The 27,059-nt window shown below is 51.2% G+C and overlaps 2 protein-coding genes across 2 annotated transcripts in view; both read right to left on the minus strand.

Moving 5' to 3' along the window:
* Positions 1 to 15,923, minus strand: part of Relb (RELB proto-oncogene, NF-kB subunit) — a 24,606-nt gene extending 8,683 nt beyond the window's left edge. The window contains exons 1-8 of the mRNA XM_029479256.1: positions 15,717 to 15,923; positions 14,442 to 14,489; positions 9,186 to 9,194; positions 5,709 to 6,037; positions 3,969 to 4,126; positions 2,554 to 2,645; positions 1,489 to 1,664; positions 1,025 to 1,049 (exon numbers count right to left, since the gene is read on the minus strand). Coding sequence (XP_029335116.1) covers positions 1,025 to 1,049; positions 1,489 to 1,664; positions 2,554 to 2,645; positions 3,969 to 4,126; positions 5,709 to 6,037; positions 9,186 to 9,194; positions 14,442 to 14,489; positions 15,717 to 15,768 — 889 coding nt within the window. The 5' untranslated portion in view covers positions 15,769 to 15,923. The remainder of the gene's footprint in view (positions 1 to 1,024; positions 1,050 to 1,488; positions 1,665 to 2,553; positions 2,646 to 3,968; positions 4,127 to 5,708; positions 6,038 to 9,185; positions 9,195 to 14,441; positions 14,490 to 15,716) is intronic.
* A 4,055-nt stretch (positions 15,924 to 19,978) lies between these two features.
* Clptm1 (CLPTM1 regulator of GABA type A receptor forward trafficking) overlaps positions 19,979 to 27,059 on the minus strand; it is a 32,483-nt gene continuing 25,402 nt past the window's right edge. Inside the window, exons 6-14 of the mRNA XM_021167162.2 lie at positions 25,680 to 25,765; positions 24,864 to 24,984; positions 24,211 to 24,455; positions 23,819 to 23,912; positions 22,396 to 22,586; positions 22,044 to 22,139; positions 21,613 to 21,748; positions 20,793 to 20,960; positions 19,979 to 20,700 (exon numbers count right to left, since the gene is read on the minus strand). Of these exons, the coding sequence (XP_021022821.1) occupies positions 20,429 to 20,700; positions 20,793 to 20,960; positions 21,613 to 21,748; positions 22,044 to 22,139; positions 22,396 to 22,586; positions 23,819 to 23,912; positions 24,211 to 24,455; positions 24,864 to 24,984; positions 25,680 to 25,765 (1,409 nt within the window). The 3' untranslated portion in view covers positions 19,979 to 20,428. The remainder of the gene's footprint in view (positions 20,701 to 20,792; positions 20,961 to 21,612; positions 21,749 to 22,043; positions 22,140 to 22,395; positions 22,587 to 23,818; positions 23,913 to 24,210; positions 24,456 to 24,863; positions 24,985 to 25,679; positions 25,766 to 27,059) is intronic.

Genomic DNA, 27,059 nt, shown 5'->3' on the forward strand with positions numbered 1-27,059 from the left:
CAGCCTGGTCTACAAAGTGAATTCCAGGACAGCCAGGGCTACACAGAGAAACCCTGTCTCGAAAAACCAAAAAAAAAAAAAAAAAAAAAAAAATGGAGACCCTTAGACTCAGGAAGACTAGGCATGTTGAGGGTGACACAAGGTCCCCAGATGAGCATTTGCAACCTGCAATACTATGTTTGTTTGTTTCCCAAAGTGGAAGTGATAGAACATCACTTGGATTCTGTACTAACTAGATAAAAAAATTCTACCACTCAGCCACGCCCCCAGCCCCTCACTGGGAGATTCTAGGCAGGGGCTCTACCACTGAGCTACACCTTAGCCCTCATTTTTTATTAACTAGATTAATATTGATCAGCTGCCCAAGCTGGCCTTGGATCCTCCTGCCTGAGCCTCGAATGTGGTTGGGATTACAAGCATGTGTCACCATGTGTATCTGCCACCTGACCTGATGTTTATAGAACACCATTGTCCAGCATGACCAGCCATCTTCGTCTTTCTTTTGTTAACAGCTCTCAAAACTAGGGACCACTCCTCATCACCGATGAGGAGTGAGGAGTGCTGAGCCCTCCATACCTGGCAGACCTGAGCTGGCTCACAAACCATAATCCTAAAGGTTAGATGGGGTCAGGGCATCTCCTCCCCACAGCCACTGATGATTGGTTAGAAGAGTAAATGACCAAAATCTCCCCACCAATGAGAGGGTATGCAGAGGCTGTGAGCAAAAATTGCATATTGTCAGCCATGATGGTGTCTGCTTGCATCTCCACCACTGAAGAGGTGGAGGCAGGAGGATTGCTAATTTGCTCAGGTACGTAGTAGGATCGTTTCTAAAAATAATCAATCAATACACAAATAAGTAAATAAATGTGGGGCTGGGGCTGGAGATGTAGCTTAAGTGCTTCGCTAATATGCACAAAACTCTGGGTTTGATCTTTAGCCCCAGTAAATGAGTCATGGTAATTCAGGCTGGTCATCTCAGTCTTAGGAGGTAAGGCGGCAGGACAACAGAGAGCCCACCCACCAGGCTCCAGCAGGCAGTTCCCAAGCTGTGGTCACACAGGAGTCTCAATTGCAATCAGTGGACTACAAACAAACAAAACACAAAGCTGCATATGACTGTGGAAGGGTCCCGTGGGAGGGAGGGAGGGTGGCGGGGGATCAGTGAGGAACCATCATGCACTGTGTATGTGTACAGAACTGTCAAGGAGCAAAGGTAAACAGCACATCAATTACAAACTGTACACGCATGCGGGAGGGCACTGCCCAGCCTAGGCTTCCGATGTAAATGTGATGTCTGGGGCTATGGCACTCACCATGTGCCCAGGAGGGGAAAAGAGAAAAGGGAAGTGGAGACCCCGCTCCCCTGAGACTGTGGGTACCAAGCCACTGTGTAAATGTAGCAAGCAAGAAGGAAACAGAAAGCAAAGCAAAGCCCACAATGATGTCCTGCTCATCCGTGCCACTGGCCCGGGCACTTTCCCATACCGGTGACAGCTCAATCCCAAGGAACATGGCACCCTTTGACTCACTCTTGTCGTAGACAGGCTCAGAGAGGATGGGGTCCATGCGGTGTAGATGTCCCTGCTGGTCCCGATAGGAGGCCTGGAAGCAAATCCTGACGACATTCATGTCGACCTCCTGATGGTTCTTCAGGGAGCCAGCTTGGAGAGAGCAAAGGGAGGCTGCGGTCAGCTGAGCCGCTGCAGGCACAGCGAGGAAGAGGAAGGGTGCTAAGGCAGGGTGGTGGAGGCAAAAGATGCAGTGTTCAAGGTTATCCTCAGCTACATGATAAGTTCAAGGACAGCCTGGTGTACGTTGAGACCTAGTCTCGGAAACCAAAATGAAAAATCAAATAAAGGGGTCAGTGAGATGGTTCAGCAGTGAAAGGCACTCGATGCAAAGCCTGAGGACCCGATTTCATTCACTGGAGCCCATGAGGAAGAAACCTGACTCCTGCACGGAACCCTCGGGACTCCATAGGTTTGCCCACACCACGCAAAACCCACACATATGCACACAAAATAAATACATACATGTAATATCTTTTAATTTCTTAAAAAAGAAAAGAAGCGGGCTGGTGAGATGGCTCAGCGGGTAAGAACACCAACTGTTCTTCCAAAGGTCCTGAGTTCAAATCCCAGCAACCATATGGTGGCTCACAACCATTCGTAACAAGATCTGATGCCCTCTTCTGGAGTGTCTGAAGACAGCTGCAGTGTGCTTACATATAATAAATAAATAAATAAATAAATAAATAAATAAATAAATAAATAAATAATCTTTAAAAAAAAAAAGAAAAGAAAAGAAGCTGAGAAGTGGTGGTGCACACCTTTAAGCCCAGTGCTCAAGAGGCAGAGGCAGGAGGATCTCTGAACTGCAGACCAGCCTAGTCTACAGAATGAGTTCCAGGACAGCTAGGGATAGACAGAGACACCCTGCCTTGAAGAAAACAAAACAAAACAAAACAAAAACACAAAGAAACACAAAACCAACCAAACAACAAAAACCAGCTAAAGGGCCAGGGGCTAGGGAGGCAAGTGGGCCACTTACCATTGTAGGGGTCAATTCCCAGCTGGATCTTCCGCTCAATGGCAGCTTCAATTTCCTTCTTCCTAACACACTGGATGCCCAGGTTGTTAAAGCTGAGTGGGAGACAGGATAGGCTGTGAGGGGTGGCATCCTCTGCACAGGACAGACAGCTGCCCAGATGCTGTAGGCACAACCCACGGAGGAGCATGGGCAAGACCTGGGACTTTCACCTCTCACGGGCCACCGGGGGTCATATTGTAGTGACACCAAGACCTTGCCTTATTCTAACTGTGTAGAAATGCTAGCCAGGCTCTTTTGTATCAAAAAAGTGCAAAGAAAGCCTGGATTCTCTGCACTTAGGGAGCTGAAGCAGGGGAATTTGAGGCTAGCCTATGTTACATAGAAAGACACTCACTCTAAACTAAGTAATTAAAAGGCTAAATGAGCCAGGTGTGGTGGTGCATGCCTTTAAACCCAGCACTCAGGAGGCAGAGACAGGCAGATCTCTGTGAGTTTGAGGCCAGCCTGGTCTACAAATCAAGTTCAGGACAATCAGGGCTACACAGAGAAACCTTGTTTCAAAAAACAAACAATAAAATAAAATACTCAATAAATGTCTGTGGCTATGCTCTTAGCTCTCAGGAGGTAGAGGCAGGAGGATCATAAATTTAAAGTCAGTGGGCATAGTGGTACACTCTTTAATCCCAGCACTAGGGAGGCAGAGGCAGGAAGATCTCCATTCTAAGCAACAAGTATCAGGCCCTCCAGGGCTACATAGTGAGACTGTCAAAAGAAAAGAAAAAAAAAAAAAAAAGAAGGACATCCTCGGCTACACTAGTGAATTCTGAGGCTAGCCTGGCATATGTGCATTCTTGTCTCAAAAACAAAAACTAGGGTTCATTAGATGGCTCAGCAGGTAAAGGTCTTTGTCAGCCAGCCTAACAACCCGAGGTCAACCCTGGGAAGCCACACAGCAGAAGGAGAGAACTGAGTCCCATAAGTTGTCCTCTGATATGGGCATCTCAGTTAAGCTGGGTCTGGAGTCCACAGGCAGCTCTGATGACCCTCTGTCTCCTCGTCTATAGAACAAGATAAATAGAATAGGTATGAGCCGGTCTGGTGGTACCTGCCTATGGAGACTGAGGCAGGAGGATCTCTAATTCCAAGTTAGTTCTGACTACGTGGCAAGACCCCATCTCAAAAGGCAAAACAGAGAGCAAATATGGAACGGCTGTGAATGAGTGCAGTAGGTTTTCAGAGCTGTGTGGTGGACACTACTGCATCCACACCTAACTTTCCCCATCCATCCAAGATGAGCAACAGGGAGGGTCTGGCAAAGATGCCCATGACCTGGGCTTTCCCAGGTGCTGATGTTCACCTGTGGAATCTCCATGAGCAGAGGTGAGAAGCTGGGGTCAAAGGTCGGGGTCTGGTACCTGTGCCGGGGGCTGACGTGAGGCCGCAGCCGCACCCTGCAGACGCCGTCCGTGCAGTCTTTCCCCACGAGGCTATGTGGGTGTACCCGGTGTGGCCAGTCCTTCCACACCAGGCACGCCGTCACCTCCACCTCCCGCAGCCCGCCACAGTCTCGAAGCTGCAGGAAGACATGGGCTTGTTGGGAATTTGGTGGACCCCTGTCCCCATCCAGACTCCCTGGGCCTCCCTTGTCTCTAACCCCACCTCTTCTCCCTAGAAAACCAAGGAAAGGCTTAAGATCACTAATTTATGCGAAGGCAGAACCATGCCAACAGTGGCCGAGTGCCCTCTCTCCCTGCTACCTCCCTCTGTCTCTTCCTTCCCTACCTTCACCTGCTTTGTTGGATTTTTCTTTTAACATACAGTTTTGAGACAGGATCTCATGTACTCAGGTAACCCAAGTTTCCTCTTACTTGCTAAGTAGCCAGGCTGGCCTTGAACTCCTGATTTTCTGGCTCAGCCTTCCAGATACAACATTACAGATATGAGCCACCTTGTCCCACTCTTCCTTGGATTTTTGAGATAAGCCTCATATAACCCAAGAGAGTACTGAGCTCACTATGTAGCTGATGAGTGAACCTGAGCCCTCGATCCCCCTGCCTCCACCTCCAGAACGATGATAGGCCTGCACTACTACATCCGGCACATAAAAAAAAAAATGTACTTTTTTTTTTTTTTTTTGGTTTTTCGAGACAGGGTTTCTCTGTTTAGCCCTGGCTGTCCTGGCACTCACTTTGATCTAGCTGCCTCTGCCTCCTATGTGGTTGGATGAAAGGCCTGTGTCACTGTCACCAAGCATGGCAGATGTAGTCCTAAGAGCTGAGCAAACATAACTCAGTTAGAGAGAGAAAGATGGACATACAGAGACAGAGAGACGAGCTATCTCGGCAGGATGGCACACACTTGTATGTTAGGCGGAAGCCTAACTTTGGGGGCTGAGACAGGAGGATCTCTTTGTGAATAGCAGTGTTTGGGGTCAGCCTGGGAAACATTTGAAGATCCCAGTTCAAAAAACAAGCAACCACAACAACAAAAAACAGGTCTGTAATTCCAGCTACTCACAAAGAACGATAAAAAAAAAAATAAGTGCCAACTTGGACAACAAGCATGTAACTCAAAATAAAAATTTAAATCAGAAGGCTGGGGGCGTGGCTCAGTGGTAGAGCCCCTCCACTGCTTAACAAATACAAAAACCTAGGTTCAATCCCCACGGCTGAGAAAAATTCAGTAGAAAAACTGATTTCTTATTCAGTAGCCATTGGTGATGGGGGCGACAATGACCAGTCCCAGAAGACTGCTCCGACTCTCCATTTTGCTCTGGATCTGTGTCTGAGCTCTGCTGGCCTGGTCTCTGAAAGGCCTAGTCTGTGACATCCACTTCACAGTGTGAGTGCTTCCCTCTAGTGGCGAAATGGGAGGTTGATGGTGACTTTGGATGGCACGCCTTTGGGATCCAGATGCTAATTTGTCATTGGAACAGCCTAACACACAATATCATAGAGTCTGTTGTTGTCTTCGTTATTTTAAATACAGGGCCACAGTCTGTAATCCAGGATGGCCCCTCTATCCTCCTGTCCCCCAGTCTTGGTTTTATAAGTGTGAGCCACCACCCCAGGCCCTTTTGAGGTTTGCAGATGGATGGAAGCCCAGCAATCCTATTCCCAGGCACCACAGCAAGAGCACAGCAGCACAACACGCACCTCGATGGCAGGCAGGGTCTTGCTGGCTTCGGTGCTGCTCTCCCCGAGGATGCTGCCGGCCGAGCGGCCCTCGCACTCGTAGCGGAAGCGCATGCCGCGCTGCTTTGGCTGCTCTGTGATGACCAGGTACGGCCGTGGGCATGGGCCGGGTGACACCAGCCTGCCCAGTGTGCAGCTCCAGGACGGCGTGGCCGGAGGCGGTGGTGCAGCAGGGCCCAGCGTGACGCTGCTCAGTGAGGCCGGCCCGCGGGGCACCAGGCGCGGCATCTCACTCAGCTGTGTCCCGTCCAGGCCAAAGCCGTTCTCCTTAATGTATTCGTCGATGATTTCTGCGCGACAAACAGAGGAGACCCGTGAGGCTTGGGGAGGGACAGGGCTAGGCTCCTTTCCCGACTTCTCACGTTTTCCCTGCTTGGTTCTGCTTTTTTGTCTTTTGATTTTGCTGGTGCTTGCTTTGATTTGTTTTTGGTTTTCTGAGACAGGGTCTCCTTGTGTAGCTGTGGCTGGCTTGGAACTAGGCAGTTCTTGAACACACAGAGATCCACCCTCATCTGCTGGGATATACGTCATACCCTGTACCGGACCCTTATTTTTTGTTTGATTTTTGGTGTTTTTGTTTGTTGGTTTGGGTTTTTGGAGGCACGGTTTCTCTGTGAAGCCCGGAACTCCCAGATATCCACCTGCCTCTCTCTGCCTACGAATGTTGAGATGAAAGGTGTGCTCTGACTCACCCTTGATTTTCTTAAAGATTTTTTTTCACTTAATTTTAGTGTGTGTGTGTGTATGTGTGTGTATGTGTGTGTGTCTGTGTGTCTGTGTTGCCTGCATATGGCTGTGCATCACTTGGAAGGTCCATGCCCTCAGAAGCCAGAAGAGGGCGTCAGAACCTTTAGAATTGAAGTTAAAATTGGTTGTGAGCAGCCACATGGACGCTGGGAATCGAACTACCGTCCACTGAAAGAGCAGCCAGTCTTCTCAACTACTGAGCTAGCTTTCCAATCTTCTAAAGATCTGTAAAAAGTATGTGTATGCACCTGTCTATACAGGGGTGTGTACCAACAAGTGTCCAGGTGCAGAGGCCTGAAGAAGGTGTCAGATGTCCTGGAGCTGGGGTTACAGGTGGTTGTGAGTCTCTCAACATGAGTGCTAGAAATCAAAGTCGGGTTCTCTGGGAGAATGACTAGCACTTTTTTTTTTTTCCGGTTTTTTGGTTTTTCGAGACAGGGTTTGTCTGTATAGCTCTGGCTGTCCTGGAACTCACTTTGTAGACCAGGCTGGCCTCAAACTCAGAAATCCGCCTGCCTCTGCCTCCTGAGTGCTGGGATTAAAGGCGTGTGCCACCACGCCCGGAATGACTAGTACTCTTAACCAGTGAGCCAGCTCTCCAGCCCCTCCCTCCCCTTGGCTTTTTGAGACAGGGTCTCACTGTAGTCAAGTTCTCCAACACAAGCTCCTCTTGTCTCTGCCTCTCCAGTGCTGCGAATACAGACAAGTGCCAGAAGGAACGCCACGCAGCACTCTCAACGCTGTGCCTCTACTTCAAAACCATATTCACTTTTCTGGGAGGCGCCTTCTGCCACTGTTGCTCCACCCACCATCTATCTCCCGATTGGACTAAGGCAGTTGCCAGTTTGTATTTGTGCATTTCACACAGCCAAAGGGATTTTGTTAGTATCAACCCGTCTCTCTTTTGCCTAGAAGACTCCCATGGCTCCTAAGTCCTTGGCAGTAAAGACCAACAATTTCCTCACATAAAACTTGCCTCAAATACGGATAGAGTTCATTAGTAGAATCTGCCTTACAATCCCCCAGGGAGGGGCTGGGGGGCGTGGCTCAGTGGTAGAGCCCCTGCCTAGAATCCCCCAGTGAGGGGCTGGGGGCGTGGCTCAGTGGTAGAGCCCCTGCCTAGAATCCCCCAATGAGGGGCTAGGGGTGTGGCACTGTGGTATAACATTGCTTAGCATGGGGGCTGAATTTGAGCCTTGCCATGGCCTTCAGGGCAAGATCCTGTCTTAAATTAAAAAATAAGAGGGCTGTAGCCCAATTGGTAGATTGCTGGCCCGGTATGCACAGGGATAAAGCCCTGGGTTCCAGGTCAGCACCACATCCAATCCCAGCCCCAGGGAGGAAGAGAGATGAGGAGCAAGCATTTAAGAGCATCCTCAGCTAGATGGTTATTTCAAGGCCAGCCTGAGATACTTTTTTTTTTCCTTGATTTTTCAAGTCAGGGTTTTTCTGTTGAAGCCATAGCTGTCTGGAACTCACTCTGTAGACCAGACTGGCCTCAAACTCACAGATATCTGCCTGCCTCTGCCTCCCATGTGCTGGGATCAAAGGCGTGCGCCACCACTGCCCAACTTCAACCTGGGTTACTTGGAACCGTCTCAAAAATAAACAAAACCCTCCTCAAAGTCCATTCTCTCAGAAAAAAACAAAAACCCCAGCTGCACCCCTTATTTCTTGTACCCACCTAGCTTGGTGACCTTCAGGGCTGTGAACTTGTTCTTCCTCTCTCCTGGTCCCAGCTTTCCCTCCCATTTCCAACCCATTAGGCACCTCATGCTGCTGCCCCCTTCTGTGAAAGGCACACCTCTTTACCTTGCTCCCTTTTTCTTCCTGCCCCTTTATCTCTCTCCTTTTTTACTTTGTAGCCCAGGCTAGCCTAAAACTCTCTATGTACACTATGTAACTCAGACTGCACTCAAATTCTGTCTCTCTCTCATTGTCTTTTTCTTCTTCTTCTCCTCCTCCTCCTCCTTCCTCCTTGCTTGTGGTTGGTTTGGTTGGTTGGTTTGTTTGTTTTCTGAGACAGAGTTACTCTGTGTAGCTCTGGCTGTCCTGGAACTTGCTCTGCAGGCCAGGTTGGCCTTAAACTCAGAGATCTGCCTGCCTGTGCCTCCTGGGTGCTGGGATCAAATGTATGTGCCACGCCACCCCACCCCACCCCACCCCACCCCACCCCACTCCCTTGGCTCTTTGATCTTCCCGCCTCCAACTGTGAGTGTGGAGATTCAGGCATGAGATCTGATCTTCCTGCCTCTACCTGTGAGTGCAGAGGTCAAGGCATGAGATCTGGGCATGCCTGGCTGCACTATGTCTTCCCTGGCACTTCCCTCTGCCAAGCCTCATCCTAACCTCCCTTTCTCCTGCCCAGTCTCTGTTGTCTTCTGACTCCACAGTCCACACTGTTAGCTCCTCCTCCAGGGTAGTGATTTAGTTTTGGTCAAAGCTTGATTCCTGGTGCCTGGCACTGGGCCTAGTACAAGAAAGACCCCTGCCACCCATGAGTGAGCACTGGCCACAGAGGACAGAAATACAGATGGCTGCTGAGTGTGCTGGAGCTCCGAAGCATCCCTTGCTCAGATCCCCGGTACCCCTCAAACCACACCAGAGCCCACTCCCATCAAACAAGGTGTGTCCCAGCTTTACCAACGCCGGGACCCTCATCCTCCCAAACACCTGCCTTCTGATACTCACCCAATTCATCTGTGGAAGGAAGAGAAAAGAAAGGTGAAGGTCAGACACCATCAGACATGATATCTAACACAGATTCCCCCACCCTGTCCCCAAGGCAGACTTCCTGGGGTTTCCATCCCCAATCTCCTTAATCCCTTCCCGGGCTATCCCTTCAGTTCTTAATGCTGGGGGCCCAAAGGAACTCAAGAGCATCCCCCAACACCTGTCATCCACTAAAGCCCTCAGACCGGGATGATAGTGTTGACAGGAACTTGTGAGACAGGGGGGAAGGGGGAGCTGTGAGTGGATTTGGGGTGTGTATGTGTGTAGCTGACAGACATGAGCAATTCTAAACAGGTTCCATCCTGAAAGTCCACCCTGGGCCCAAAGAGAGTGATCAGACCCTGGGTGCTGCCCACTATGCACCGCAGCCTAGCTCCCAAAATCTCAGGCTCACCCCTACTTTGCAGAGGGGATGGATGGGGAGGAAAAGGCAGCAGCCATGCTACATACCTAGTGAGAACACACCACTTCCCTAGTAAATATCAACAATGAAGGAGTGGAAACCAACCTCCCATCATTCCCCAGACAGGACTAGAGGAAGCCAGAGGAAGTAAATGGGTCCAGAAGTCACTCAGCAGGGAGGGTCACCCAACTGACTAGAGTTATTGTGAAAGCTACTGGCTGGGGACTGAGCACACACTACCCCAGTATCTGCCAGATCCCTCCTCCTTCATTGCCTCCTGCCCTTCCTTTCTCCACACTCCCGGGAGTGGCTCCTGGCAGCCAGAACTTTGCCCCTTAGAAGGCAGCTTTCACATACCCTTATCTCCATGAGATCAGTAAATGCCAAGTTCCCTTCCAGAGAGATAGGGAATCCTGAGGCTTTGAGACCGGAGGGGACCTGACAAGACCAACCTCAAAATACTTTGTTTTGGAAAACCCTTCTTAGATAGCCATGCTGGATGAACCCAGAGATGCAGAGACAAACTTGAACTTCCAGGTATTGTGGCATGTGACTGTAATCCCAGCACTAAGATGATGAGGCAGGAGGACTGCCACTAGTTCCAGGCCAACCTGGGCTACACAGTGAGCTTCGGGGCAGCCTAAGCCAGACCAAACCTAAACTCAGGAAATTCTACTTGGGGCTCCTCAACAGACGCCTGGGAGCTGGGTGTGAGGCACACCACTGCCATCCTAGCTCTCAGGATGTTGTGGATGGAGGACTGTGGCTCTCCCAGGCTTCTGGGAAACATGGCTTCCAGGCTGTGCATGCAGGCGGGGTCCAGAAGATCCCAACTTGCCTGTCATACATCTCACTAAGACACACTCAGCTTGAGAATTGAACAGTGAGGACCATGCCTGCCACATTTTCACTTTACCCAGAGTTCAGCTTGTGTCTGGCACATCAGAAGGAAGGAATTTGTCCTTCCACCTGCCCTGTTCCATCAACCTGTCTCCACCCTACTTTTGAATGTCACTGACCTCCCCGCAAGAACTCTTCAGAGCCATCACTGCCTTTTATAATCTCACCTTTGTTTACAGACCTGCTTCTTTGTCTGGGCAGGAGCCCTGTAAGCATGGGGCTGGGACTATCTTGTCACTGCTGTGTCCCCAGCAATGGCCAGCACTGAGGCAGATGTAGAATTTGTACTCGATAAATAATAACCTAACAGATGCTATCAGGATCAACTTGTTGGGGGACCTCAATGCTGTGATTCGGACCATACAAGCCTCAGCTCGCTCCTGTCCTGAACCAGCACTTGTGTCACTCCGGTCTCCAAAGCCAGCCCTACCTTTCTACACCTCTGAAACTCCCATTTCCTATACCTGCAACAGGCCTTCTGGTATCCACCCCGGGAGAAGTCTAGGTCTAGCCAACCACTGAAGCTACAGAGTTCTCACACTGATAAGATCCAGCTGCCTCTGTCCTCGAAATCTCAGGAGATAAGTTATGTTTCTTTTCTTTCCTTCTTTTTCTTTTCTTTTTTCTTTTTTGATTTGTTTTGTTTGTTTGCGGTAGAATCTCACTATATAAACAGGATGTCTTCAAAGTCGAGATCTTCCTGCCTCAGCATCCCCAAATATGGGGACTCTGGGCATGTAATAAAGGTTGTGATGTTAAAGTCCTGTTTCCCAATTGGTTCTTGATCTATCAATAAAGATGCAAGGGGCCAATTACTGGGCAGAAAGAAAATGCGGGACTCCTGGGTCCCTTCACCATGCTTGGAAGGGAGAAAAGTCAAGCAGCCTCCATTACATTTGTTTATAAAAGTTGTCATGGTTGGGTCTGGAGAGATGGTTCAGCGGTTAAGAGCACTTACTTCTCTTCCAAAGGTCCTGAGTTCAAATCCCAGCAACCACATGGTGGCTCACAACCATCCGTAATGAGATCTGATGCCCTATTCTGGGGTGTCTGAAAACAGCTACAGTGTACTTACATATAATAAATAAATCTTAAAAAAAAAAGTTATCATGATCATGGTGTCTCTTCACAGCAATAAATACCCTAACTAAGACAGGGTAGAACCCAGGGCCTTGAACTTTTAAATAAATGTTTTACCATTGGGCAACACCACCAGCCCTTGAGGATTTTTTGTTTATTTAGTTCACTTTGAGACACAATCTCTTATGTTACTCAGTGTACTGGCTGGTTTTGTGTGTCAACTTGACACAGGCTGGAGTTATCACAGAGGAAGGAGTTCAGTTGGGGAAATGCCTCCACAAAATCCAGCTGTAAGGCATTTTCTCAATTAGTGATCAAGTGGGAAAGGCCCCTTGTGGGTGGGACCATCTCTGGGCTGGTAGTCTTGGGTTCTATAAGACAGCAGGTTGAGCAAGCCAGGGAAAGCAAGCCAGTAAGGAACATCCCTTCATGGCCTCTGCATCAGCTCCTGCTTTCTGACCTGCTTGAGTTCCAGTCTTGACTTCCTTGGTGATGAACAGCAGTATGGAAGTGTAAGCCAAATAAACCCTTTCCTCCCCAACTTGCTTCTTGGTCATGATGTTTGCACAGGAATAGAAACCCTGACTGAGACATCCAGTGTGGTATTTTGAATAAGAATGGCTCCCATAGACTCATGTTTGAATATTTGATCTCCAGTTGGTGAAACATTTTGCAAAGAGTTAATAAGTGTGGCCTTCCAGCCTGGTCTACAAAGTGAGTGCCAGGACAGCCAGGGCTACACAGAGAAACCCTGTCTCGAAAAACCAAAAAAAAAAAAAAAAAAAAGTGTGGCCTTGTTAGAGAAGGTGTGTCACCAGGCATGGACTTTGAGGATTCAAAACTTCACACCATTCCTAGTCTCCTCTCCCTCCCTCCATCTCTCCCTCTGTTTCTCCCTCTCTTTCTCTCTGTGGCTCTCTGACTTAAGCTTAGGGATCAGAAGGTGAGCTCTCAGTTAGTACTGCAGCCTATGCCTGCCTGCCTGCCTGAAGCTTGTCTCCCTACTAAAATGGTCATAGGCTCACCCTCCGAAACTGTAAGTCTCAATGAATCCTTTGTCTTGGTCGTGGTGGTTTGTCCCAGGAATAGAAAAACAATGAAGACCCTTAGAGAGGCCTTGAACAAGACAAGTAGCTGAGGATGACCTTGAACTCCCTATCTTCCAGTTCTCACCCCCTAGGCACTGGAACCACAGGTGGGAACCAATAGGCCCCATTTTATAGAAGGCTGGGTCAAACTCAGGGCCTTGCACATGCTAGGTAAACTCTCAACTGAGCTACGTCTTCTATCCATCTTGTTTTTGGGTTGTTTGTCTTTGTTTTGTTTTAATACAAGGTCCCACTATAAGCCTCAAATTTGTGCCCATCCTCCTGCTTCAGCTTCCCCTGTGCTGGGAACATTACAGTACAGTATAGGCATGTACTGCTAGTACTGGCAATAGTTGTTGGGTTTTTTGTTTTTTTGTTTTTTTGTTTTTTTTTATTTTTCAAGACAGGGTTTCTCTGTATAGCCCTGGTTGTCCTAGAACTCACTCTGTAGACCAGGCTGGCCTCGAACTCAGAAATCCACCTGCCTCTGCCTCCGGAGTGCTGGGATTAAAGGTGTGCGCCACCACGCCCGGCTAGTTGTTGTTGTTGAGGCAGGGTTTCTTTCTGTAGACCTGGCTGTCCTGGAACTCACTATGTAGCCCTGGCTGACCTCACAGAGATCTGCCTGTGCTGGGATTAAAGGAATAGACCACTACTGCCTGCCCCCTCTCCCTGCTTCACCAAGGGTCTAGATAATTTAAATGTACATGGTTTGAGAACTATGATAGTCTAAGTAACTGCTATTATTACTCTTATTATCATGACCATGCCACTAACAGCTACTATGGGGAGGCTATGAATTTGTAAGCATCAATTCATTTAACTTTCTCTATCCCCACAAAGGAACAAATGGGTATGAAACAGATGAATAAAACTGAGGTAGTTTTAGGGAAATCACGTGAGGGGATGGTAACATCATTTCTGAAATTCAGTTCCAAGGCCCAAAATAATGGATGGTGGAGAACATCTAAAAGGGCCTCTACTTAGGGGATCAGCAAATAGAACTATACAAGCTTCTAACAGTCTTGACAATATGGGCATGTAAGGAATCATTTAAACAAACAGGGAGGGACAACGCTCTGATTATAAAATGAAAAAGGGGTACTAATATATGTTTTAAGGTGCGTGGTGAGGTATGGGGGAATGGGGTGCCTCCGTGGGCCCATGCCAAGGCATCCCTTCCCCCTGAGGGACCAGCCACACGAAGTCGAAGGTCAGTATAGTATAGAACAGAGTTTATTTAGGGCATGGGGAGGGGAGTTAAGAGAGTAGTAGAAGCCGGGTGTGGTGGCAAATGCCTTTAATCCCAGCACTCAGGAGGCAGAGGCAGGCAGATTTCTGAGTTCGAGGCCAGCCTGGTCTACAAAGTGAGTTCCAGGACAGCCAGGGCTATACAGAGAAACCCTATCTGGAAAAACAAAACAAAACAAAAAAAGAGAGTAGTAGAAGCAGAGAAAGGCAGAGAGAAGAAGTAGAGAAGTAGAGGCCAGCCATGACCACGTGGAGAGAAGGGGAAAGGGAATGGGGAGAGAGGGGAGCAAGGGAGCAAGAGGAGGGTGCATGAGCCCCTTTTATAGTGAGCCAGGACTACCTGGCTATTGCCAGAGAAATGTGGGGGTGGAGTCCAGACAGAGTACCAACAGACAAAGCTTGCAAAGTGGGTACACTCATTCCCTCTCCACGGGGGCTCCTCCAATCCCATTTCCTACAAGCAGGTGGACAGGGGCTGTGGGGGTTGCTCACCTGTGGTCCTGGAGACCGTTAGTGACAGCGAAGAGAGGTCACTGGAACCTGTGAGATGGAGACCTGGATTAACAAACAATGCAGGACCAGGGACTCTGACTAGCCTGCTCCTCTCTCTGGCTTGGTCCCTTGAATAAAGTCCCTCCTCCTTACCGAGCTCAGGTGCAGGCCAGCCTTCTCTAACTCCTTTTTTTTTTTTTTTTTTTTTGGTTTTTCGAGACAGTGTTTTTCTGTATAGCCCTGGGCTGTCCTGGAACTCACTTTGTAGACCAGGCTGGACTCGAACTCAGAAATCCGCCTGCCTCTGCCTCCCGAGTGTGCCACCACGCCCGGCTCTTCTCTAACTCTTGAAAAAAGTTCTGGCTTTTCGTTTCTGCCCTTGACCCCGCCAATCACCACTCAATATCCGCTACTTTCCCCATTAAGGTGGGACTTGGAGGACTCCTGATGCCTCAGGAAAACCCCCGTCTCCGTTCTTCCCTCAGGGCGAAATCCGAGCCCCAATACTTCGTCACTGGAGAACTTTCCTCTCCCCATCTCGCTGCAGGCCCCGCCCCTTTTCAATCCCATCGTCAGGCTCCGCCTTTCGTTTTCTAAACAGGCCATGCCCTTTCCCTAGGCCTGCCACTACGCCCCACTTCCCCCCCACCCCAACCCAAGGGTAAGTCCCGCCCACTCACTGAGCCACACACCTCTTCTTGCTCTTGGAGCCTGACCCCGCCCTTATTTCCTGTCAAGCACAGTCCTGGATCCTCCTCCTCGAGGTCAGGCACCGCTCCTCCTTAAATCTTGAAGCTGGGCCCCGCCTCTTTCTTTGCCTCTAAAGGCCTAAGCCTTGCGGGAGGAGGGTCCCCCTTGTTTGGAGAGAATAAAGCCACTTCCTCGAATTAGGCTCCGCCCCTTACTCCTAAGAGCAGCCTCACCCACTCTGTAAACCAGAAGCCTCCTCTGAGTTTGCCCCGCCCCTGTGTGTACGGCTCCTCCCCTTCAGAGTTATGCCCCGCCCCTCCTCTCCATCGCTGCCGGACCCGCCCCCTTCTTTGCCTCAGGCTCAGGCCCCGCCCCCTTCTCACTCCTTAGCGGGACGCCTAGCCTGTATCTCCCCGGCAGGACCCTTCACCATCCTCTACCTTCTGCCTTGTCCCTCGCGCAGTGTCCCCGCCACCCTCGTACTCTCCGCACCGAAGCGCGAATCCTGCGGAAACCCGCAGATGACTCCGAGCGCCCCGAACTCCCCCAGCCCGAGCCCCGCCCCAGAGGTTCCACTCTGCTTACCCAAGGCCCCTAGCTCGGGCGCGGACTCTCTGGCAGCGCGGCGACTCGGCATGGCCCGGCCCGTAGGGACCGACAGCCCGAAGGCCAGCTCAGGGCGAGCGCACACGAGGGCAAGCCAGGCAGCCGGACAGCCCGGTCGGCTGGGACGATCACCGGCTGGGGGAGCGGTGCAAGGCTAGGGCCGAAGGCCGGGCTGGACGCACGGCGCCCGGGGCTGCGGGGGGCGCCGGGCCGAGCGGGCGGCGGGCGGGGGCGGGGCGGCGGAATTCCCCGGCGCCGCCGGCCTGCGCGCCCATTGGCTCGTACCCCTTCGTGACGTCACGCCAAAGGGAATGGGAAAACCCCCGCTGCTCACGTGACTGCGGGGGCGGGGCCGGCCGGGAAGCAAAGGCTTGGCACTTCGCAGGGTCCGGGTGCGAGTCGCTGCCCATTGCACTGGCCAAGACCACTGAGGTCCGTCCGGGTCCACTCGCGCCCTACCCACAGAACAAGCTGAGAAATGGGCATTTCTTTTCCCCTACGAGGGCTTGAACCTGCTATCTTTCAGGCTGGCAAATGAAGCCAGGAGTGGGAAGTTAGCAGCCATTGAGAATTTGTTTGAAGTAAAATTTAGATAGGGTCTCATCTTGCCCAGACTGACGACCTTGAACTGCAGATCCTTTTGCCCCCATGGATCCTTCAGATTCGTCCCTCCACAGTGCTGGGACGACAGGCATGAACCACCACCTGGATTATGCAGCACTGAGTGTTGAACCCAGGGCTTCATGAATACTGAGTTACAGTCCCATATAACCCTTGGTGATATATGACACCTATACCTATAGAAACCTATAGAAACTTGTATGTCCCATTCCCCTTCTATCATAGCATGTGTGATCAATGATTCAAGCAGCCTACGCATAATTAAGCACTTGCCGTATGCTGCAGCCTGTAATGAAAACTAGACAGCATTCCTAAAACCAGGCCCACTTCTTGCTCCAGAGGCAGAAAACTGCAGCAGTGAATGATGTGGCACCGGTATCTACAGCTGCACACCAAAGCAAAGAGCATTGTTTTGGTTTTGCTCTGTAGCTCTGACTGACATTGAATTCATGACAATCCATCTGCCTCAGCCTGAGTGCTGGGGATCCCAGGCACCTACCATCACGTCCAGCTTAGAGCAAACCTTTTCTTGCAATGAAAGACATTAGGCTCAGGCTTTGAGAACCAAATGGTCTTAATTTTCAAATGTGCCATCTTACATAAACAGCCAAGGACCAGAAACAGGGATGTGGCTATGTTCTATTAGAACATAATTTGATAAATATAGAAATGGGAATATCATGTAACTTTCACATTGAATCATATTCTTTTTCACTTTGTACCAGAGGGAAATGTACCAGTGTCGTAGGCAAGCCCAGGCAGGGGTGGACATCTCCACAGCATAAGCTTGCCAGTCACACACACACCAATCACTGCTTTCCCTTAGGTTTTCCAACTGTAGTGCTGAGGATGTGGCTCCTGATAGAATGCTTGTCTAGCATGTATGAGATTCTAGGCTGTATTCTCAGCAGCACACAGAAAGATATTGTAGCCACAATATGCCCATTCTGGACAGGCAGAGGCAGGAGATCCACTGACAAGTAGTGAGTTCCACTACATAGCAGGCCCTTGTCTCAACACAAAATAAAACAAAAAAAAGGGGGGGGGGAGTGGGGGAAAATTGGGCTGGTGGTGTGGCTTAGTGGTAGAGCACCTGCCCAGCGTGTTGGGAGTACCTGTGTTGATTGCCTGGATCTGAGACAGGACTGTGAATTCAAAAGCAAAACTGAGAGCCAGGTATGATGGCTCACACCAGTAACTTAAAACACTTGAAAGTCTGAGGCAGGAAATCACCACGAGTTCTAGACCAGTCTAGCAAGACCCTGACTGAAAAGACAAGCAGTCTCTCTCAAGAGTTATAATTGGAAGGTCCTGAATCAAATATCCTGTGTTCAAATCCTAGGTTTCCTGGACAATTATGCAATTCCAGGCAACTGATTTCACCACTCTGGACTTGAGTTTCTTTTTTTATTNTTTNTTTTTTTTTTTTTTGGTTTTTCGAGACAGGGTTTCTCTGTGTAGCCCTGGCTGTCCTGGAACTCACTCTGTAGACCAGGCTGGCCTCGAACTCAGAAATCCACCTGCCTCTGCCTCCCGAGTGCTGGGATTAAAGGCGTGCGCCACCACGCCCGGCTTGGACTTGAGTTTCTTAACAGGATGGCTTTAAAGACTTAAGGAGGTAGTCAGTCTAGTTGACTCTTGACACAGATTTTCCATGTACCTGCACTATTCAAACTACTAAATACTTGTTAGGGTACATACACCAGGCTGGCCTCTGACTCCTGAGTACTATGATTAAATGCGTGTGATCCCATGGCCAGCTTGGGAAAAAAAAAAAAATCTGAGTTTCTCATCTGGAGGTACAGAAAAACATCACAAATTTCAAAGAGCTGTTGTGAACACACACACACACACACACACACACACACACACACACAGCAACAGTGCTGGACACTGTTCTCAAAGTTGGGGACAGTACATGGTGCATCCATGGTGCTTTCCATTTTTCATTCTTTCAAACAAGGTGTTAAATAGCCCAGGCTGGCCTCAGACCCAGCTTCTATTTCTGGTTGTGAGCCTAGCCTGTAACGGCAGGCGGAGCCATCTCTCCAGCCCCTCAGACCCAACTCACAGCCAGTGAGGATGACCTTGATGTCCTGACCCTTCTCCTCCACCTCCCAAGTGCCAGGATTACAAGTGTGTGCCACTATGCCAAGTCTTGTTTTGTAGCCCAGGCTAGCTGAAAGTTTGTAAATCTCCTGGATTGACCTCTCAAAAGCAAGGATGGGGAATAACCACTGGGACCAACAATACCTAGAATTCTGCTAGGTTGTGAGCTCCACAGAGCTGCCATGGAATGCTGGTCCTACTGTGTACACAGAACTGTTCTGTGCTGTCTGCCTAGACGGACTTGCCGAAGTCTCTATTAACCCATCCACCAGTACCCCAATAAGGGCACTGGATATGTCCAATGTCCGTGAAAGCAAATGGCACCAGAGTGGCTAGGACACAGTCATGTTTTCACAGGTCTTGCTCCAGTGAAGGAAGTCTCCTTGCCATGATATACCAGTGGGCAGAGCCTCAGGACTAGGTGGTAAGGGGTGCCCGGGAACACCACCAATTGTATTCTGAAGGTACTTGGGTCCAGGAAAGGACTTGAGAGACTGGGGCTAGAGGTGAGGCTGTGGCAGAGCATGAGACAAAGACTCTGGGGACATGCAGCAGCCCCCTGGGGATCACATTAGCTGTCTACTCTTCTGAGACCATTGGGGCAGCAGGTGGAAGGGGAGCCCAGCAAGGAGAGTGGGTATGATACCTACCTGTGAGGCACCATCCCTGCTTGACTCAGCAGGGAGAAGTAGGTAGAACCTGAAGGAACCTGGGGTTGGGCCAGTGCCTCCTTGCAGCACTGCTAATCCTACAGTCTGGGAAGGTGTAGTGAGTACCCCAATGGCTGTCATTCTCCTAGAGAGGGTAAGCAGGCCCTGCTCCTGGTATGGACAGTTGGGCTCTTGAGGCCAGCACTGTGGAGGGTGCAATGACACCCAAGGATTCACTCTGTTCTGCTGTGGCCCAGGTAAGTGCATACAGGCCCCATTCTGGTTTCTCCATTGAGGAGTGTTAAATAGGGCTTGTCCTTCTTAGGGGTAGCCTCTTGATTCACAGGCAGACTTGGTGGTGTTTAGTGTTTCAGGTCCTGCCTGGTGGCACACAGCTGGACACAAATACCAGATGCTTTTAGCCAGCAGCCTCGTAGCAGTATAAGATGGAACTGTTTTGGGAGACCTCTTGCAGGGCAGTTATCCTGTTTGGGTATGTGTGCTACAGTGTGTGTGTGGAGGTCAGACAACACTATAGTTGCTTCCCTCCTGCCTCTGTGTGGTTTGGTGATCAACTCAGGTTGTGTTGCCTTGTAGCACAATGGAAGTGCAAAGCCAGGTTATCAGGGTTGCATGACAAATACCTTCACCCACTGAGCCACCTTGCAAGCCTCTGCCATCTAAGTTAGCTCTGACTTACAACTTACATACAACACCACTAATGGTTTGTGCAGCACGGGGTTAAGGCAGGGTGTTAAATGCTGAACAACCCCATACTCCACTCCCTCATCACCTCTAGGTCTCTTGAAGACCTGAGCCAGCTGCATGGTCCAGACAAGGAAGGCAGAGGAGGTGCGGTGGTTGAGCTTAAGTTAAACACCCATATGAATTTATTAAATCCAGACTGTGTTAAAGGGTGGCGGTCTGGGAGCAGGGTGGTCAGGGGATGAGGGACAAGATGATGGAGGACCACAGGCGTCCCACAGAGGAGCCCTGGCCCCTTCCCCGCCTGGCCCACCCTCGGCGCCATATTGGCTTCACCATGATTCCCGATGGTGCTGGGCTGGCAGGGCGAGATGTCTCCAAACACATAGGAACAGACGGATAGACAAGACGATGGACGGTGCCTCCACATACACACAGCCAGCCCCAACCTGCCCGGCCCCATCTCACACACCGGGCCCTGGCCCTGGGGGCCTCCTGCCGCTCCGGCCTGATCTGTCCAGGAAGAGGGCGACAGAGAGGGTAAGGGAGGGGCCCGGGAGGTGGTGGTGGTCAGTCACCAGGAGCAGATAAGGAGGACTGAAGTGGCTAATCCTTTTTCTTGTCCTCTGCTGGCTTTGGAGGGGCTTCCTGGGGCTGGCTGGCAGTGCAGGCCCCAGAAGTGGCCTTTGGGACTGTGGAGGCATCCTCTCCGCTGACAGCTGTGCTGGGTGCAGGTGTGATAGCCCCTGCTGCAGTGGATGCCTGGGCCCTGGATGCCGCTGCTGAGACATCCTCTCCACTCATACCGAACTCGTTCACACGGGTGGGGTCGACGCGGTAGATCCACCGTTGGTAGAGGTAGATGAAGAAAACCACATCTGGGGGAAGGGACCGTGTGAGGGAGATGGCCCACCGCAGTGGAGATGAGGCTCCTCCCCACCCACTGTACCCTGTGTCCGCTGGGCCTTACCATCCCGCAGGCAGCCAATCCGGTACATGACAGGCATCTTGATGACAAAGGCAAATAAGTCATCAATGAAAGTGTTGAGGGCCTTGTAGGTGAGCATCCGCCAGGGCAAATGGGCCACAGACTTGAGCTTATAGTTGATGAAGAGCTGTGGTGTCATAGTGATGAAGCCTTCAGGAAGACAAAGGAACCATGACCAGCTACCCAGGCTCACTCTGCTCCTCTAGCACAGCCTACCCCGGATCGTTGCATTCTCTTTCCAACATTTTTTTTTCCTTTGGAGAAGACAGGGTCTTGGGCTATAGCTTGGGATGGCCTTGACCTCAGATATCCAACCCCAGCTTCCCAATTTCAAGCATTTCCTGATCTTTATGTTGTCTCTCCTGGTCAGTTCTGGGGACTGTTAAGCATCTTTCCTCAGTGGGGTTCCTAAACTCATCTACGTACACCTTTACTGCTCTGCCCTCGTCTGTACTCAGTACTCACTGTGAGTGCCTGCTTTCTCTCTGCACTTTGGGATTCCACCAGCACATGAATTCCTCTCTGTAGACCTGGCCAGAGGAATCCTTATAGCTCCCTATTCCCATGGCTGCCCACACTGGGTGGGCACTGTCTGGAGGCCAGTGAGTCCCAGGACAGGGCTTGGCTGCTGTGCTTACAGAAGCATGAGAACATGAGCCTCAGATGGTCTGCAGGCACAGGTCCTAGAAGTGGGATCAAGGCCAGGCCTGGCAGCCAGCCCCAAGGCTGTGGCCTACAAGAATGATGGGCCTGGAACTGTGTGGACATGCCCTCCAGGCAGGGTAGAGCTGGGCCTGCTCACCAAAGGTCAGCAGGAAGCCGTAGAGCATGCTGAGCACCCAGGAGTACCAGCCCTTGTGCTCCAGGTACAGAAGGCTGTAGACGGCATAGCAGCCCAGCAGGGGAAAGAGGATCCATGACAGGTACCGGAACGCCATCTGCGGGGTGACGGTGGGGTGGGGGGTCACCGAACAGGCCAGCTCTGCGGGCCCTGTTCAGTGCTTCCACTCCTTGTCCTCATCCACCCACACCTGGTCCAGCAGGCTAGGCCAGGGGAATTTCCAGGTGGCTCTGGGAACTCTGGACTTGGCCAGGAAGTAGCTGTGGCAGGTGGGGAACACAGGGTGTGATATGGGCCTGGCAGTGATACTGGCAGGCAAGACCAACGGCCCAGCCTGCCCCTGATGAGTGTAGGTGCTTGGAGACCACCGCAGGGCCACAGGGGTCACTCACATCATCATATACTTTGGTTGAAGATTCAATGTAGGTGGACTTGTCTTTGAAGGTTGGGCAAGGGAAGATTCCTGCCACTCTATGCTCCCGGTCCAGCTGTAAAGGGAAAGTCAAGGTCAGCTGGGACCTGGCTCCTGCCACTCCCCAGCCAGAACCGCCCCCTGCCCTTCCTCACTCTTCCCAGTTCCCCTGCCCTAATGTGACCCCAAAAAATCCCCTACTGTGAAAATCCCCTAGGTCCTGAGAGCTAGGCAGGCATTGGGAAACCCCCAGAGACCAAGGCAGGTCCTGGCTAAGCAGGCGACCCCCTTCCCACCCTGCAAGCCCCACAGCAACATAGAGCCTGACTCACCCGGACGTCCATGACTTTGGTAATCTTCCAGAGGTCGATGAGGACCCCAATGAAGACGCTGACCTGTACCACAAAGTTGGTCTCATTGTCCAGGATGTAAAGGAGAACCACAAAGGACTGGAAAACGCCAAAGAAGACAGAGCGCACCGACAGCCCCTCCAAGGACTGACGACTGTTCCAGAACTGAATGTCTGTAGAGGATGTGGGCACAGGCGGTCAGCAGCTTCTCCTGGGCTGCACTTTCTCCCACAAAAGCAGAGGGCACACAGGACCTTTCCCAAGGTCATATGGGATAGGAACACAAGTTCCCTGAGCTGGTCACCTGAGGGTCATCAGGTGGTAAAGGAAGCAGGTTAGCTGGGACCACACATGGGGCTGTACACCCTTGCATGGCAGAACCTGGGCAGACATCAGATCAGAATCACACAATGCCATCCTACCTTCCCTGCACAGGAAGATCCAGGGTGTGTGCTTGGGGACCTTCTCTTCTGGCCTCCCACTCAAACTGTGAGCTATCCTTGGGGCACAGACAAACCCTGGTTTTTGGTCTCCATGTGGACACCTGGGGGACCTAAGCTGACAACATCCTGCTATTTCTGGTCTCATCAAGCTGGATCATAAGCATTCAGGACTCTTGACATCCATGACTCAGGAGCATGGACCCTGGCCCACATGCCCAAACCTGGGGCTTAGCACATCCCACTCATAAGGTCATCCATCCCTCAGAACAGTGGGGACCTGGCACAGGGGGCAAAGTCTAGCTCACGATTGCTGCTTCCCATGTGTGGCCAAACTTGCTCCTCACTAATCTCTGGCTGGGAACAGAGCCAGCACCTCAGAGCATGGTGGAGCTCCCTATGTAAGGCCTTCCAGGAGAGGTCACACTGAGTACCCCTCAAGTTTGCCCACTATATTCTTCTGGGATAGCAGCTTCCGCTGCAACGTCAGTGTGACAGAAGTGTCCATCACTCCTGTCAATTCCAGAAGCTTCAGGGGACCCCACCCCCACCCCCACTATGGTCCACCAGCCTAGAGGCTGACAGAGCAGTTGGAATGAGTGCTGTAGCAGAGCTGCGCAGTTGCAGGCCTGCCTCTGCCTCAGCACCTGGAGCTGAACACAGCAATGGGTTGTCCCAGAACTGGGTAGCTGCATGTTGGGGCCTCCCTGTCAGGCAGGGTGCTGGGAGCAGCCCCAGGGCTTCCCTTTCTTTTGGCTTTGGAGTTCCCCACCCTGCTTCCTGGTGATACCACCCTGGCCTTGGCCCAGGCAGCAGGCCCAGCGAGTTCTGTGCCTAGTGGGGTCACTGTCCCTCTTCAGGCTCCAGCCCTCTAGAGTACAAACAGAGGCCCCAGGCACAGAAGAAGCAGGGAGCAGATTACTTCATCTGCCGGTTGCCTCAATGTCCCGGGCCCCCATGCCTACCATTTTTGAAAGCCAGGAACTCAAAGACACTGTGAACAATGGAGACGATGATGGTCAGTGCCAGAAGATACGGGCTGGTCTCCAGCAGAGCAACCTGGGGAGAGAGTCTATGAGTACTGCTCTGTCCCTGCTGTGGCACCTCATTTCCAAGAGCCATTCCCTACATGTTCCTTGGAATCCCAAGTAGGACCTCTCTAGAGCTGCTCCAGCGACCATTAGAGAGTGTGTCACGGGCAAGAAGAAAACAGGAGAAAGTAAAGGAGTCGAGTCGGGAGCCGGGGCCCCAGGGTGAGCTAGGGTTAGGGGGTGGGGCTGCTAGGCAGTCGTGAAACAGTCTGGGCAGCCTTGGGTGGGATTCCCCACTTCCCCCTGGCCTGTGGCGCCCCACACACCTTCACTGAATCCTGCTCCTCATCCGATTGCTCATACAGCTCGTCACCTAAGAAGTTCCAGGGTGACTTGGTACTCTGTGCAGCATAGAGTTGCCAGCGCCATAGTGACAGCGGGCAGAAAGAGACACGCAGTGGTAGGCTGGCCAGACTTTCATTAATGGGGTAGTAATCCTTCTGCAGGTTCCAGTAGTCATTGAAATAGATGATGGGGTAGTAGTCACCACTCACGGCATCAAACTTCACATCTGTGGGCACATGGAGCGGGCACTGTTCAGCCTGGCCAAGACACCACATAGCATTTCTTGACTGTACCATGAGGAGCAGAAGGGTCCCAAGAACTCAATGGAAAGGATGCAGTGGCAAAGGGAGTGGCCTTGAATGAAGGCCAATGAAGCTTGTCTCCAGTACAGCTTACACTCACTGGTGGTCATATACCCCCAACTCTATAGAAAACAGTGAGAAACCAGGTGTGAACTGACACCCAAAGACAGCAGCCATTCCCACCCACACTGGCCAGGACTTGGCTAAAGAAGAGTGCGGGAAGAAAGAGAACAGGCATAGAGTGGTTAGGAGAGTGTGGAACTAAAAGGGTCTCTCATAGATGGGGCTGGGGGAAGACAAGGTCACAGGCCTGAGCTTCTGGCTCAGCTTACATTGGTCCAGTGGGGGTGGCACACTGCCCTTCACCCATGGTGTGTGGTCATCCACGATGTTGATGGTGATGTTGGGGTGCCAGTGCGAGATTACTTCTACAGGGCCATAGTCCTCAGCCCTCTGTGGGGAGATGGGAAAGGAACAGTAGGCCTCGGACAGGCAGAGGCCCCATAAATACTACTGCTTATGCCCTCCCATGACAACTGGGGCAGAAGAACGGCCACTGCAGCTATGGCTGGTAGGTGCACGCTGATACCCATCACCTACATGAGACTCAGATTCAACCATCCTCCACCTCCTCATCTGAAAGGAGAGGCTTGTGGAGGCAGAGGCAGGCTGCTCATACACAGGACAAAGCCCAGCCCAGAGAAAGCACCGTGGCATCCCCTCTCAGAGTGGCCCTACTTCACTCTGAGACCATGCCTCCTGCCCAAAGCCAGAGAGAAAGGTAAGCTTATGTGCCTTTAGAGAAGTGCCCTGGTTTGCTCAGCCTACCAGGAGCCACAGAGCTGATTAAGTCTACAACTGCTCCAAGCTACGGCTCCTGCTCCTGCTCTGCGCCAGACAGCTACATGGTGTCAAGCCAGCCTCTCCACTTGTGTAACTTGGAGCAAGGGTCCCAAGTGAAACGGGCTCAGAGCCAGATCTACCCCAAGGGCCGCCTGGGCTGACCTGTCTGCAGACTTCCTGCTGCAGTGTTCTGATCTCTGAACTCCTCCCAGGGAAGTGCTCAGAAGTGGCAGTCACTTGGCCTGACCAAAACTTGTGCGCACCTAGGCAACACCATGATCCCCAATAACTCCACTTTTGTTTACCTTGATCATTTCTGGGTCAGCTTCTGTCTCTCCTGTCAGAAGGTTCTTGGTTTTCTGAAATCGCCTACGCTTGTATTTGTTGATCACTGTGGGCAGAGAGAGGTGGGTGAGGCCTGTGATCCCATGGCCGCTGTGTCCCGGCTTCCCACTAATGATTATATCACTTGGGAAGCCTCAACCAGCCCCTAAATTTCAAGGAACCACCACTTCATCTTTATAGAGAAGTACCACTTATAGATTTATCCAGGCAGAAAGCAGAGCCTCCCATCTCTAACACCTGCTTGGCCACTCCCTAAACCTGCAAAGGACACACATCTACCGGAGCCCACACCATGCCACTGCCTCCTTCCTACATGGCTGTGGCCGCTGTTTCTCTGCAACTGCACCTCACTGTATATCTTAGGCTGACCCTCAGCTTGAGGACTACAGGCATGAGCCACTTCACTGGCATTCACCTCCCCAAGGAGGTGATATGGTCCCTCCTCTCCTGGACAGTTTAATTCCATCACAACACACGCCCACCTGGCTCCTAGTTCACCCATATGCTCTGTACCCTGGGCTCAGGGACAGCCCACTGAATACATGGCCATACATGGGGGAGTTAGAGAACAGTTCCAGAGAAGGTCTGGCGCCAGCAACGTGAGAAGCCAATATGAGAACTCCAACACTGTGAATCCCCAGCCACAAGTGGACTTACTTCCCCTTGCTAAGGTCAGGCTAGTCAGGGTTCCCACCACCTTGCCTGAGACAAGAGCAAAGGGTTGACCACACCCTCCCAACTTAGATGTCACTAGCTCTTATTCATGTTGAGAAGGAAAACTGCCTCCCTTGCTGAACCTAGTGGTGCAAACCAGTAATCCCAAGTAGTTAATGGCTGAGGCAAGAGGACCAGACTAAGTTCAAGGCCAGCCTAAGCAACCTCGCGAAAGCCTCTCAAAATAAAACCAGAAGCCACTGGAGAGATGGCTTATGGGTGACAGCATGAGGGTGCAAGTACTTATATACAGGCAAACACTCAAATACAGAAGATCAAATGCTCTGAACAAAACGGGTGTGCCCGGCCACATCCTAGTACTCAAGAGGTGAGTTACAGGCCAGCCAGGAAAGCACAGAGAACCTGTCTCAAAAAACAAAATTTAAATAATGATAAAATGGATTTAGGATTGTCAGTGAGAGAGCTCCTGCCTAGAATTCTCCCACCAAGGAGCTTGGAGGTATGGCCTAGAATCATCTCCCCAGGTGCTAGGGGTGTGGCTCAGTGGTAGAACCCCCGCCTAGAATCCCCCAGTGAGGGGCTAGGGGTGTGGCTCAGTGGTAGAGCCCTTGCCTAGAATCCCCCAGTGAGGGGCTGGGGGCGTGGCTCAGTGGTAGAGCCCCTGC

Source organism: Mus caroli, chromosome 7 (assembly GCF_900094665.2).
Source record: "Mus caroli chromosome 7, CAROLI_EIJ_v1.1, whole genome shotgun sequence".
NCBI classification, from domain to species: Eukaryota; Metazoa; Chordata; class Mammalia; order Rodentia; family Muridae; genus Mus; species Mus caroli.